This window comes from Abramis brama (assembly GCF_963993115.1).
Source record: "Abramis brama genome assembly, chromosome: 12".
Classification (NCBI taxonomy): Eukaryota; Metazoa; Chordata; class Actinopteri; order Cypriniformes; family Leuciscidae; genus Abramis; species Abramis brama.
The window spans coordinates 35,311,861-35,325,641 of record NC_139974.1 but is presented as its reverse complement, the minus strand read 5'-3'; the positions used below and the strand labels follow the sequence as shown (position 1 = coordinate 35,325,641).

General features: G+C 37.0%; 1 protein-coding gene across 1 annotated transcript in view; it reads left to right on the top strand.

Moving 5' to 3' along the window:
• The window catches only part of adgrb2 (adhesion G protein-coupled receptor B2), a 295,002-nt gene that overhangs the window by 153,722 nt on the left and 127,499 nt on the right, over positions 1-13,781 (top strand). The window contains exon 5 of the mRNA XM_084131293.1: positions 13,243-13,407. Within this exon, the coding sequence (XP_083987419.1) occupies positions 13,243-13,407 (165 nt within the window). The remainder of the gene's footprint in view (positions 1-13,242; positions 13,408-13,781) is intronic.

Sequence of the window (13,781 nt, the reverse complement as noted above, 5' to 3'; positions counted from 1 at the left end):
ATGATCAGTTTGGATGACATGAGGAGGAAATCACTGAAATTTGTGAGAAAAAAAAACCTAAAATACCACTACAATTTTGTTTAATCTCACTGTATTGAGTCAACATGTGATATGCAATATCAAATCTGCATCCTGAAGAACAATCAAGTGAGAACCACTCTATTCATTTAATCTTAGGGCAAAAGGGGCAATTGCGTCAGTTAACCAACAGGTGGTGCTATGCATTTGTTTTTGCCCTTTAAATCTAGTGACGCATCAGACTACAGGGATCCAAGGATAGCTCATTCATCGCAGCTTTTTAAAGGGTAACTGCATCAGTTATATCTGCAGACGCTGTTGCTGTTGGCCTTAACTGATATAAATAATATTTACGACATGTAAACAACACTGAACAATGCCTTCAGCCTGCAGAGCCGGGTTTTGCTGGTGTTGTAAATGCTCAGAAGGGACATTGATCTATTGGTTTGAGGATTGCTGTCTGCCCCGCATGCCCGGTTCACAACATCTCTTTCTGTGCCTGTTTATTTATGATTTATAATAGAGACTCCTTCTCTACCTTCAAACGTCAAACCTTACTGCTTTTTGTTGGGGTTTTTTTTCCCCTGAGTATGTGGTCTGGTGGTCAGTATGTACCTGTTTTTACATTTCTCCCTCTCTTCCTCCGTCGTAGGAGGAATTGGCATCCCCTGTGGGGAGCGGATAGACGGGCTCTGGGTCTCTGCATGAGTCTGCACAGACAGTGATTTGATGGATACTGCAGTACATAATGTGGTCTATAGAGGCAATGAGCACTGCGGGCACATCAGCCTAGTATTCAGCCTCTCCCCATGCCACACACAATCAGTGGCGTTATCCTACCCTCGCGTTTCAACCTTTACATCATCTCAACAGGCCAAAACTACCAGAATGTTTTGGAAGTCAAGGCAAGAATAGACTTGCGGTGACTTGCTAGCCATGGGAAAGTTGAAAGCTTATTTAATGTTTACTCACATGGGCATTTATTCATCCAAATCTTATTTTCTTTCTAAAGGCTGTCAAGCTCCAATAAAAACACTGTATTGAAGTCTGCTGAAGCCATATAACGTAATATGTCATCTCTTGTTGAAAATCCCCTCCACTATAGCTCTCATATATCATAATTAGTGACTCTTAATTCAGTTGTGCCAGGTTTAAAGTTAGCACTGTCATACAACACAGTTTTTGTGACCGATTGTAACTTGTAGCAAATGAGACCTCTGAAACTGCTGTAGTTATCATAAATCAGTGTTCTCAATTGTTTTTTTTTTCTTCTAAAATCACATATTATACACCTAGTATATTATAGTACATTTTTCTATTATTATTTTATTTGAAGCATAGGGGTAAAAGGTCTTTATTTAATCTTGACAAACTATACATCATTACAAAGATCAAAGTCTTGATATTCAGTTTTTCTCATAACAGTCTTATGGTGACTGTAATTTCTTATTGTTTGTCAGGATATATGCAAAATTGAAATTCATGCCTTCATGCCTCAAAATATTTGAATGCATGCCTTTAATAGGAAATATGAGCCCTTTAGAATATATCTACTGAGGGAAAATAAATAAATGAATATATTTATAATGGGTATTTATAATAGGTATTTATAATGCAATGCTAATCGAAATAGCCGAAATAGCTAATCGAAATAGCCTATTACTGTATATACTGTAGTGCTATAAAATATGTTCTGCTTCATCGGATCACAGAACAAAGTTATTTCAAACACCCTCTGATCACTTACTATGATTGTTATTTGCATTTTTACATATGTTTCTGCAACCCTATCAGAACCCAGGCCTCTAACAGTACTCTGTTAAATGATTTTTAGGAAGATTATTGGAATAGGTTTTACAAGAAAAAACAATTTCAGTTTAATGGCACTTGCCATTTCTTCGTAATTGTTTGTGAAATGTATTAGCAATTTCTGAGTGAAAATGGTTCCAAATTATATCCTTTTTTTTTTTTTTTTTTTTTTTTTAAGTGTAGAAAGTGATTTTTATAAATGGCTGAAGGTAACTAGACTTAAAAATGCATAAATGTCTTTTTTGTTACCCGTTGTCTTATTCGATATGCCGAAGAGGGCTTTTGTCCAAGTTCTCTTTTCTCTCTCTCTCTCTCTCTCTCTCTCTCTCTCTCTCTCTCTCTCTCTCTCTCTCTCTCTCTCTCTCTCTCTCTCTCTCTCTCTCTCTCTCTGTACAAACTGTATATTTTATCCCTTACACTAACCCTAACCCTACACCTAAACCTACCCATCAAAGAAAGCTTTCTGCATTTTTACATTTTCAAAAAACATCACTTAGCTTTTTAATAATTTTGCACTTTAGCACATATATAAGCCTCATGGCGACCATATTTCCTCATGGGGACGAAAAATACCCTCACAAGGACATGATGTAGGGTTTACCAGGCCACACACACACACACACACACACACACACACACACACACACACACACACACATTCGCTTCATACAAGTTTTTTCTTCTTCATGCTGTATGTGCAGCTGAGCCATGGCTCCTTTGAGTTTTGCACTACAGAGCGTTATCAATTATTTATCAGCATGCATAATTCACAGTACATCCCTGCTCTACACTGAGGAGGCCTTACAATCTCTCCCTCGCTCTTTCCAAAAGCCCCCTCCAAAACCTCCTTTTCTGTCTCTTTTACTTACTCTTTCTTCCCCCCTTTCCTCAAATCCTGGCCAATTCTCTTGCCTTCTATCCCCTGTCAGGATTGTTTTTTCTTTCTTTCCTCACCCGAGTCACTCTTTTCAACCGCTCCCACTCTTCCATCCTGCTCCTCTTCTGTTTTTCATAGGGTCTTATATTAACGTCTTATCTTCTGATTTCACTGCTACTCCACACCTCAAGATGCATGTCCTCCCTCTTTCTTTGGCAACACAGAGAATCAAATGTTGACTACCTTGTTGGTTTAGTAAAGATGTCCGCTCTTCCGCTTTCAAAGATCTGTATCAGAAAGAATTCTGTTGGATTCATCTCGGCTGTTTTGTGGTTGTTTGAAATGTTGTCGCACTGCAGGGGTTTGTCAAAGTTCATTCACACCCTCACTCATAACATCTCATCAAGCCCACAGTCATACATTCTGTTCCAAAACCTATTAACTAGAAACCTAGTAAGCTGCCTTTGTTTGCATCATTGAGGATTATTCCCAATGCAAAGACTGTTTCATACAGTACATAATTCTGCGATACCTAGTTTGAGCCAGTTTCTAAGGCAGCATCGCATATGTGCCCAGAACGCATTGTGACTAGCAAATTTTTCATATTTAAATCATTTTAAACTGACCATTTCACAGGAACTCTCAGTGTGATAACAGAGAATTGTGAAGTTTAGTAAATGATTAAATATATAACTAAAATTAATTGTTGATAAAAGCTGTTTTAAATGATTGTAAACCATTGACCCCAAATGTGCTATGTTGTGCCTATTAAAGTAGCATGTCATTTGCCTGTATTAAAATCAATTGTGAAGCGACATAATTTGAGTATATGAGTATTGACTATATAATAAGTATGATTAAAATTAATTAAATGTGGAAATCTGTTGATCATTTTTGAGATTTAAATTATTTCTTATGTGCACTCTGTATATTTGTGTGCACTATGTATATTTATGATTCATAAAACATCCTGTTTTATTGCTCTCATGTAGACTGTATTGAAATCGATTGTGAAGTAAAAAGTGACTAAGTACTTAAAGGAGAAGTTCACTTTCAAAAAAACTTTTGCTGATAATTTACTCACCCCCATGTCATCCAAGATGTCCATGTCTTTCTTTCTTCAGTCGCAAAGAAATTAAGGTTTTTGATGAAAACATTCCAGGATTTCCCCCCATGTAATGGATTCTATTGGGACCCAAACGGTAGAAGGTCCAAATGACAGTTTCAGTGCAGCTTCAAAGGGCTTTAAACGATACCAGACGGTGAATAAGGGTCTTATCTAGCGAAACGATCGGTCATTTCCAAAATAAATAAAAAAGTTTAAGTTTTATAAGCACAAACGCTCGCCTTGCTCTGTTCTGTGATGCGCGTTGAAGACGTCACGTAATACGCAATTACGTTGAAAAGGTCACGCTTGACGTGTTTACAAATGTGCGGAAGGAGGACCATATACACATTTTCAAATGTATTTGTGTCAGTTTATCGTTTAAAATGCCCATTCGTGTGCGTATCCTGGGTGTTTTAATATTAAAAAGCCAAAAAGAACATTTTCTTCAGGACAGAAATTTTTCAAGCGTGACCTTTTCAACGTAATTGCGTATTACGTGACGTCACGAACGCGCATCACAGAACAGAGCAAGGCGAACATTTGTGCTTATAAAACTTAAACTTTTTTATTTATTTTTTAAATGACCGATCGTTTCGCTAGATAAGACCCTTATTCATCGTCTGGTATCGTTTAAAGCCCTTTGAAGCTGCACTTAAACTGTCATTTGGACCTTCTACCGTTTGGGTCCCAATAGAATCCATTACATGGGGGGAAATCCTGGAATGTTTTCATCAAAAACCTTAATTTCTTTGCGACTGAAGAAAGAAAGACATGGACATCTTGGATGACATGGGGGTGAGTAAATTATCAGCAAAAGTTTTTTTGAAAGTGAACTTCTCCTTTAAAATTAATTAAAGGTACACTAAGTAATGTCTGACCCCTAGTGGTTAAAAAGCGAAACTGCATGCATTTTACGGAAGAACATTGTTTTGGTTGTGCTTCGGAATATGGTTATGCTACTGATCATAAAACATTTATTACTAGGCTTAAGAGATATAACCAGTTTAGATGGAAAGGATCTCAAGCTGACTAGTTGAAGATGTTTTACCCATTAATAAACACGAAACTTCCTCGAAAATACATTCCAGCTCAGCGCTATAATGACCCTTCACAATAGATGATGCTTTACAATGAACTCTGTTAGAGAGTTACATGGCAATTTATATGTTCAATTAAATACATTTCTCACCTGTTGAGTAATAAAAACACCATCTCTGCGTCGCTGTTACAACATTTCAAATCCATCAGTTCTCGCCATCTCTGAAAAGCCGAGCCAATGTTGGTTCTTGTTTTATTACAAGTTCTGTCGCGTTCTCTTTTTGCCAGCAGACTCTCCTCTATCCGGCATTTCGAGATCAAAGTAGCCGGAGTGACGTACCGTATGTACACAATTTCCCGCTAAAACCACCCCGACAGGTCTAAAATATAAACACTTATCATAGACTTACCATAGTGAATCAGGGTAAGACAAAAACACGTTTTAAAAGATGTATTGACTCAAACAATTGTGTACCAATTTTGTATTTTGTAGGCACACATAGTTCCTGCCTATGTAGAGTGTTTCAAAACTTCACTTATGAGGTTCAGTTTCAGAATGTTGCCTTAGAAGGTTCTGCCTGTGTAAGCAGCTCACTGGGTTTTGGAACAGAGCCGTAATCTGAATGCATATCTCCATGTGACGTCTATTAAAAAGAGTTTAAGAATACATTTACGCAATACTTATTCAATGTCTCTCAACGTAAAACAAAATGCATTTCGCTTTTTTTTGGGATAGTCAAAGAATCCTTGAAGGACACAACTTCATTGAAATCCTCTCGGCAGGAACACAATCAATTGGACACGTTTCATGATCAAACGGTGCATTTCATCTATTTGTGCTCTACCCATGCCTTGATCTTTTGCACTTTGGTGCTCCTTACAAGATAAGTGACGTCTCATTCACGTTGTACATGCTGTTTCATTTTCATTTCCTTCTCTGCCCTTAACCCTTGATCTGAAGGCTTCCTCTCTGACGGTTGAGGCTCATGTTGGTGGCGTTCCCGGGTTTTATGCTTCAGGTGGGCGGGGCTTCGCCTCTGTGTGCCCCCGTGGGTCGCTTCTGGAGACCGAAGGACCCTTCGGCCCACCTCCCTTCATCTTCCCTCATCCCCATTGGTGGTTTTGTTGGTGTTTGCAGTGCATGGGCTGTGGGAGGAGTGGTCTTCCTGGAGCTTGTGCTCAGTCACGTGTGGCCGAGGCTCTCGGACCCGGAGCAGGATCTGTGTGCTCCCCCAGCATGGAAGCAAGGCCTGTGGAGGGCCCGAGGTGCAAACCAAACTCTGCAATATAGCTGTGTGCCCCGGTTAGTACTAATCTGCATTTCCTCATCTGCCAATATTCTCTCTCTTTTCTCTACTTCAACTCTAAAGTGCATTCTGCCTATTATCACAGTGGGTCTCATTTACCAATAATTGCGTAGGTGTGCTTATTATTGTATTATTGCTCTTATTACTGTATTGTATTGTGCTTATTGTATGTATGCAGAAAAGGTTTGCATGCAAAATCTTATAGATTGAACTATAATGCATGTTGTTTTTATTAGTTACAATAATAATAATAGTTTGAAATAATTCATTATAAATTATGTAATTATAAATAATTTATTTAAAACAATTATTAAATGTTGTTTTTATCCTTAATTTAACGGAACATGTAAGTATACACTTTATGTTTTAATTATAAAGAACAATAACTTAATTTAGTTATTCAGTCCACTAATTTATTTGTAATATACTATAATAATAATGTAATATAATATTATATTGTATAACAATCCATTTATTTATTTTATGGAAATATTAATAATAATAATAATTTTTATTATTTGGTTTAAGTAAAAATGTTCCCAAATAATAAAAAAATAATAATAAAATTGTGAATCATGACTGGTTTTATGCATACAATTTTGCATTTACACAGTTCGAAAATGAGACCCAGTGTGTTCTGTCTTCTGGACTCCTTTGACTTCCCTATTCTTTACCCTTTTTCTGTGTTGTGTATCTTCTCCTCTCTTGTCTCTCTATTCACATGTCTTTTTCTGTCTGACCTTTCCCTTTCCTTCCTGTGTGCCATCCTCACTGCCTCGAGCTTCACCCCAGTCTGCTTGTTTCACATCGGTCTCTCTCACCCCTTCTGTTCTGTCTCAGTGTGAAGGGCGCTCGAGCTCTGTGTTGTCTGCTTTCTCTCTCTGCAGCCATGCCTCATAGTTTCCTCTAGATTTCATTCATTCATTATGCCAGTCTCCAGATTTATTTATTATTATTATTCATTTTTTTTGCTGAAGTGCTACTCAAATAGGGGCTCGGCTCAAGCTAATGGGAATCCTATATGAACCAATCACATGTGTCCGCACCTGCTGGGGTTTGTTGTTTCTTCAGCAGCACCGCTCCGGTCTTGGCGAACAGGATCCGACTCCAAAATTAGTTATTACCCCAATGAGATGAGCAATAAATCATTTGTCTGGTACATTTCAATTCATTTTCAGTTTGAACAGTTGTTCCTACCTGGAGTTGAAGACCTCCATTAGTCTGACAGTTGAAGAGTTAAGGGTGACAGCCAATCACTGTGATTGTCTTTTATTTGAGGAGGCACAAATGAACAGCTGGGCCAGTCCTGCCGAGCGCTTTTGACTGACAGTGATTACACCCTGTCAGAGAGCAGATCTTCCACCTGTTCTCACCTACCAAGAGGCATCCATGTGTAAAATACATTTCACCCTCTTAATATTCAATTGCATCCATGGGTGTCAACTGATGTGCAATCCACTGATATAATTTAAGTCAACACAGGATGAGTCAACTTAATATACCTTGTCCTAGGTCACTGCAAATGTTGGTTGGCTGTTGTGAATCTAAATGGATGTCTTGTAAACATCGGTGCGTTTTCTCCCGCATTACTTCAGCTCTGTTTGAGTCTGTGATTACAGTGATGGTTTGCTTCTCCGTGATCAAAGTGTGAGCAATTTCAGTTCCAGCGCATTCGTCGGACCGTGTTTGTAATTTACTCCTCTTAATTAATGTTTGCTTATGTGGTAAGAGATGGTAGGCTACCGTATAAGAGATGGTAGAGTAGTCTTGTAAGGGGATAGTTGTTTTATTTTGAAGTAGCATATGCTGATTGTCCTCATTAAAATTTTGTTTAATTAAAGTGTTTCTAAATGTTTTGCTTATAGGAAGTTGTTTTCTCAGATGATTTTCAGAGTGCACTCTATTGGCTCGTTAGGGGAATGCATTTTAGGACTTATCTTGGGACTTATCTTATCTTTAGGACTTTCTATGAAAGTTTTCTTGAAGAAAAAAAAAGTTAGATGGATCTTTTAGAAGTTAATAGAGAGCAAATGTATTTCTTTCTTTCTTTCTTTCTTTCTTTCTTTCTTTCTTTCTTTCTTTCTTTCTTTCTTTCAAAAATCTGACAGTGTTATTTATTATTTATTCTTCCAAATATTTTTTAGAGTATTTATTATTAATTATTAATTAAGGGTGCATTAAATTTATTAAACGTGACAGTGAAGGCATGTATAATGTTACATAAGATTTCTATTTCAGATAGATGCTGTTCTTTTGAACTTTGTATTCAACCCTGGAAAATTTGTACACAACTGTTTTCAATATTGATAATAATAATAATAATAATAATAATATTAATATTAATAATAATAATAATAATAATAATAATAATAATAATAATAATAATAATAATAAATGGTTCTTGAGCAGCAAATCAGCATATTGGAATGATTTCTGAAATTTCTGAAAGTAATGCTGAAAATTCAGCTTTGATCACATAAATAAATTGCATTTTAAAATATATTCAAATTGTAAACATATTCAAATAGAAAACAGTAAAATATTTAACAATTTTACTAGTTTTGATGTATTTTGGATCATATAAATGCAGCCTTGGTGAGCAGAAGAGACTTCTTTTAAAAACATTTAAAAATATAACCGATCTAAAAAATGTGAATAGTAGTGTATATATATATATATATATATATATATATATATTATTTATTGCCAAAAAAAAAGTGTTTACTCAAATGATTGCTGTTCCTAAATAGTTTTTGCTTTAATGGACAAATACACAAACAGTTTATTACAATACACCGCATCAGCAGCTTGTCTACAAATTTGTCAGACTCAGATTAAAGTGCAACATGCTGAATGTCAAAATTATAAAACATTGCTGAACCTTCCATTTGATTTACCAATGAGCTCATCAGTTTATGTTATTCAGCTAAAATAGATTTAAGAAAAATTATAAGCCATACGAAATAAGATCAAATATAGAACAGAAATAAGACATTAAAGTAAAGGAACACGGCCCAGAATTCTTATAGCTACAACCATGGACACGCAGATGCATCTGTTTGTTTGTGCGTGTGTTGATGTCTTGCATAAGGGATACTCAAAGTCCATCTGATGTGCTGAAATCAGTGTTATTACCTTAATTATACAGTGGATTTATCTCTCCCTTTCCATTTATGTTCTTGTGAAGTAAAAGTATGATGCCATAAATGCTTATCTGTGTTTGTTGGGTTTCAGCTGCAGTTGCTGTCTCTCCTGGCAACCACAATATCCAGGATCTCTCTCCTCATTGGCCGCTCGTTTTATGAGCGATGATGAGTCCAATACTCTCATGGAGGCGTAGACAGACAGGCCACATTTATCCATGTTTATTGAATTTGTGAGGCTTTAGAATATGATTATTATTTATCATGCACTTGCTTTGAGACACAGATCCTCCATGATCTCAGACAGATAATGCAGCTGCATCTCATTTTGCTTTGCTCTGTCATACCAACATTTAAAGAGGTCCTATTGTGCTTTTTTAAATGTTCAACTGTCTTTAGTGTGTGATGTTGGTGTTTGAGCATTAAAAATGTCTGCAAAGTTACAAAACACAAAGTCAAAGTGAGTTATTCTCAGTGTCACTGTTTCTGAACTCCCTGAAACGCCTCCATTGTAGTCTTGAGTTTTCTTCCGGGAACGAACACGTCATAATATTCCTCATTTTAATAATTCCTGACCATATCATATGCAAAATGATGGAGGCGAGGCCTGGTTGAGTTAGTTAGCAGTGTGTTGAAACTGGCGGCTGTGGTAAGGGGCGTGACACACTGGAAGTGGTCGACCAGTCACAACACACTGATCCAGCCAACCAATCAGAGCACATTGCGCTTTTCGGAAAGGAGGGGCTTCATAGAGACAGGAACTAAACGGGTGCGTTTCCCGTACAACGGCGTAACTCGCTGCTTAACTACCATAGATGCATCTTTGAAGTAATCAACTAGCTATAGTCACGACTGTTTCCCGAAACCGTATTGGCGCAAATTGGAAGTTCAACCACGTTGGTTAATGATGGTTCACTTCTTTTAATGAATCTGTTTGAGACTGAATTAATGCTAGATGTTTTGCTATAAGTTACAGACATGGCATCTGAGGACTGTCTAATATTTGTCTCAGTTATTTGCTTTATTTCCAGATTCAATCATAGGCTCGTTCTTATGTCAAACTAAAAGACGTAAATGGCATTTATGTTTTCCAAATAAAAGATATAGATTTAACTGAATGTCAGCTTGCTTATTTTGCTCAAGATAAGGATTTATTAAGTCCACATGTCATGCAAACCAGAAACTCTGCTTCTAGCTTGAGAGCTGTCGTTCCAACCACACAGCTTTGCGATGCTGTTTGCGAATGTTCGTTGGAACGATGGTTTCGGGAAACACCGACTCGTTGAACTATGCAGATAATGACGGGACTTGCGACCATAGTTGGCTAACGATGCTTTCGGGAAACGCACCCCAGAGCGTTACTGACACACTGGGAAGAGAGGAGCTGGAACAATGTAAAAAAGAATGTGTTTTTTGAACTTTCAAGCATGAATACAGTATCTTTCTAGTAGACCTCAAAAACAAAATGGCATAATAGGTCCCCTTTAAAGAGGTTGTTTGTTTGTTTATTTATTTAATTTTTATAAAGTGTTACCAAAATGTGTTGTTGTTTTTTCATACTTTATAGTAATATGCAGTTATGTGTTGCATTTATGTGTCTGTAGTATAACTGTAAATATACTACTTGTCTGTCTTTTTGTACTACACCAATCCCTTTGGAACTATTTTTAGGTCACGGTCTTGTGGCTGCCTTGAAGTAAAGTTATACTGTACATTTTTCTAAGTTTGACGAGCATCTGCTTTGACAGAGCAAAGTTGACATGGGCATTTTCGTTCATCATGTGCTCTGTCTTCCTTGGAATTCATTAGATTGAGAGATAATTTGATTTCAGTTAATACCATCAATCAAACCGAGATACTCTTGGATGAAATATGCCCCCCCCCCCACACACACACACATTTAAATAAGATCAAAGTGATATTAGAGGTTAATATGCACAGATCCTGAAATTGCTGCAGAAAGTCAAAAGACGTAACATCCCCCCTACTGTGAAATAGATAGTGCATACTAGAAAGCATTCATTATATAAACATAAAGGAATAAGATTAATGCCATCATTTGATGGATGATGTTTAAGCATAATTCTTACTTTCGAACATAATGAATATGTGTCCATCGAGGCATGTAGTAGACCTTCTAATGTTTTGCAAAGGATCTTGGGATACTTGAAGTAAAACATTAAAAAGCCACATTGTTTCATCCCCCCATTAAACACTTTCAAATTCATAAAGGCTTTGCATCAACAAAGTGACTCATATTGTAAGCGATGGGGTTCGGGATAGTGACATGGGCTTATGAAAGGGCTTCATAAGCGACATGCTCCTCCCCCCATATGTATTATTATTTATTCACATAGAACGTCACCATGAATCTCATTAATCAAGCAAGAAATAGTCACTGTACATGATCCTTTGTTTCATTCGTTATGCAAAAGATCTTATATTCATTTTGTTGCAGTCGCCGGTCAGAGAGAAGATCGATATGAACGTGGACAGAGCCTGTGTTTGAATGAACTATGTGGAAATTATGGAAAATACATAATGTGCTTGCTGCTTTTTTTATTCATAGAATACCAATTAATAGTAATCAGTAGAATAATGAATTTTTACTCAACATCTTTAATGTGAGAAATTAAAGGCTGAAACATTTGCAATATGCATCAGTCAAACTGAAATAAATTGTTATCATCAGAGTGCGGTTTCTCATAAATTTCTGCACTAATGTTATCAAACCCTCTATTTAACTTCATGTGCTTTAAGATATGTCTCAGTGGTCCATCTCTCTTTAATTAATTAAACAAAATTACTGGTCTTCTCCGAAACCCATTAGACTACAATTTTGAGGATAAAAGAATGTGTAACTTGGAGCACCTTTAATGTGCAGGTCAGGGTTTGTTCTAATAGCATGCATTGTAATTTAATGTTCGCTCATGAAGAGGTGATCTTAAAAAGCATTTTTCAATAAAGGATTTCAAATTGAAATAGCGGGTGGAAATAAATTAGTGAATGAAATGTATGATGTCATTTCTTTTATACATGTGACCTGGCAAATTAAACTGTATGTAGGAGTCAATCACAATATATTCAGTGACTTCTATCATCCAATTTCCTTTTTTCTGTTTTTTTTTTTAGATTGTAGTGAATGGTTTTTGAAGGCTATTGCAGATTATATGAGGACTTTTCCCCCGAATTCAAACATTTTACTTGGTTTCAAGACCAATTTTTAAAAAAAAGTGTCTTTTTTACTAAATATTGTATATTTTGTTGCCTTGTCAATTGTAATTTGTAAAAAAAAATATCTATCTATCTATCTATCTATCTATCTATCTATCTATCTATCTATCTATCTATCTATCTATCTATCTATCTATCTATCTATCTATCGTTCTATCATTCTGTCGTTCTATCTATCAGTCTTTCGTTCTAACTATTGTTCTAGCTATCATTCTATTGTTCCTTTGGAATGCAAATGAGTATATATTTATAATATCAGCAAGTTCTAATTTTAGATCATTTTTAAATAATTTTGAATAACATGGATTTTTTTTTGGTGCAAACTTGTACACTTAATGCATCCTGAATGCTACAAAATTTTTGTAAAATTTTTTCCGAAGTTATTTTTTAAAAACAAAAACTTGCTGATGCTGATGGTATTAGCATCACTAATCAGTATCAGAATAACTCAGTTTGTTGTCATTGTTCTCTCAGGTTTGTATCAGGGTAAGTGAGCATCATTTTAACCAAGCTACAATGTCAAATACAACAGACCAACACAGACCCCTGCTGTACCCCGTCTCTCTCTCTCTCTCTGTCTGTCCGACCGCCCGACTCCTGTTTGTTTCTGTCCCTCACTTCTATTGTCCTTCTCTTCCCTGTCCTTCCTCCACTCCAGTCTTATTGTGTTCTGACCTCCACCTCGTCTCCCTGTGGTTGTGTTTGCAGTGGAGGGTCAGTGGTTGGACTGGGCGGGCTGGTCCCAGTGCTCTGTGTCCTGTGGCTCGGGCACTCAGCAGAGGCAGCGGCGTTGCAGTGTGTCGGTTCATGGCTGGGCGGAGTGTAAGGGGCCGCATGCCGAAACTCGTGAGTGCTCCAACCCGTCTTGCGGGGGTAAGTTTCTCACTGGTGGGCTTACTCTTAAATTGACAGGTAGTTTATGTGCACAGCTGCAATTTGTTTGCTGTCATGGTCTAATTAATTGCAGTGAACGCCCTGGATTGCCTGTGGTACCACACCACAGAGACTTACCGGTCTTCTTGTTGCACAGACACGCTGCTGTGTCAGCATATGCCAGCTAGCACCCCTGATAATAAATAATAAGTGGAAATTAGCTTCATGCAGGTGTTTTATGACTATATTCACACTGTAGCTATTTATGGTTGTGACTTCACTTCTGAGTCGTTGTTTCACTCTGCTCGTCTGTGTTCACCGTCTTCCAGTCTAGTGTATCAAAACTGCAGTGTGTAGATGGCCATTGGCTCGTC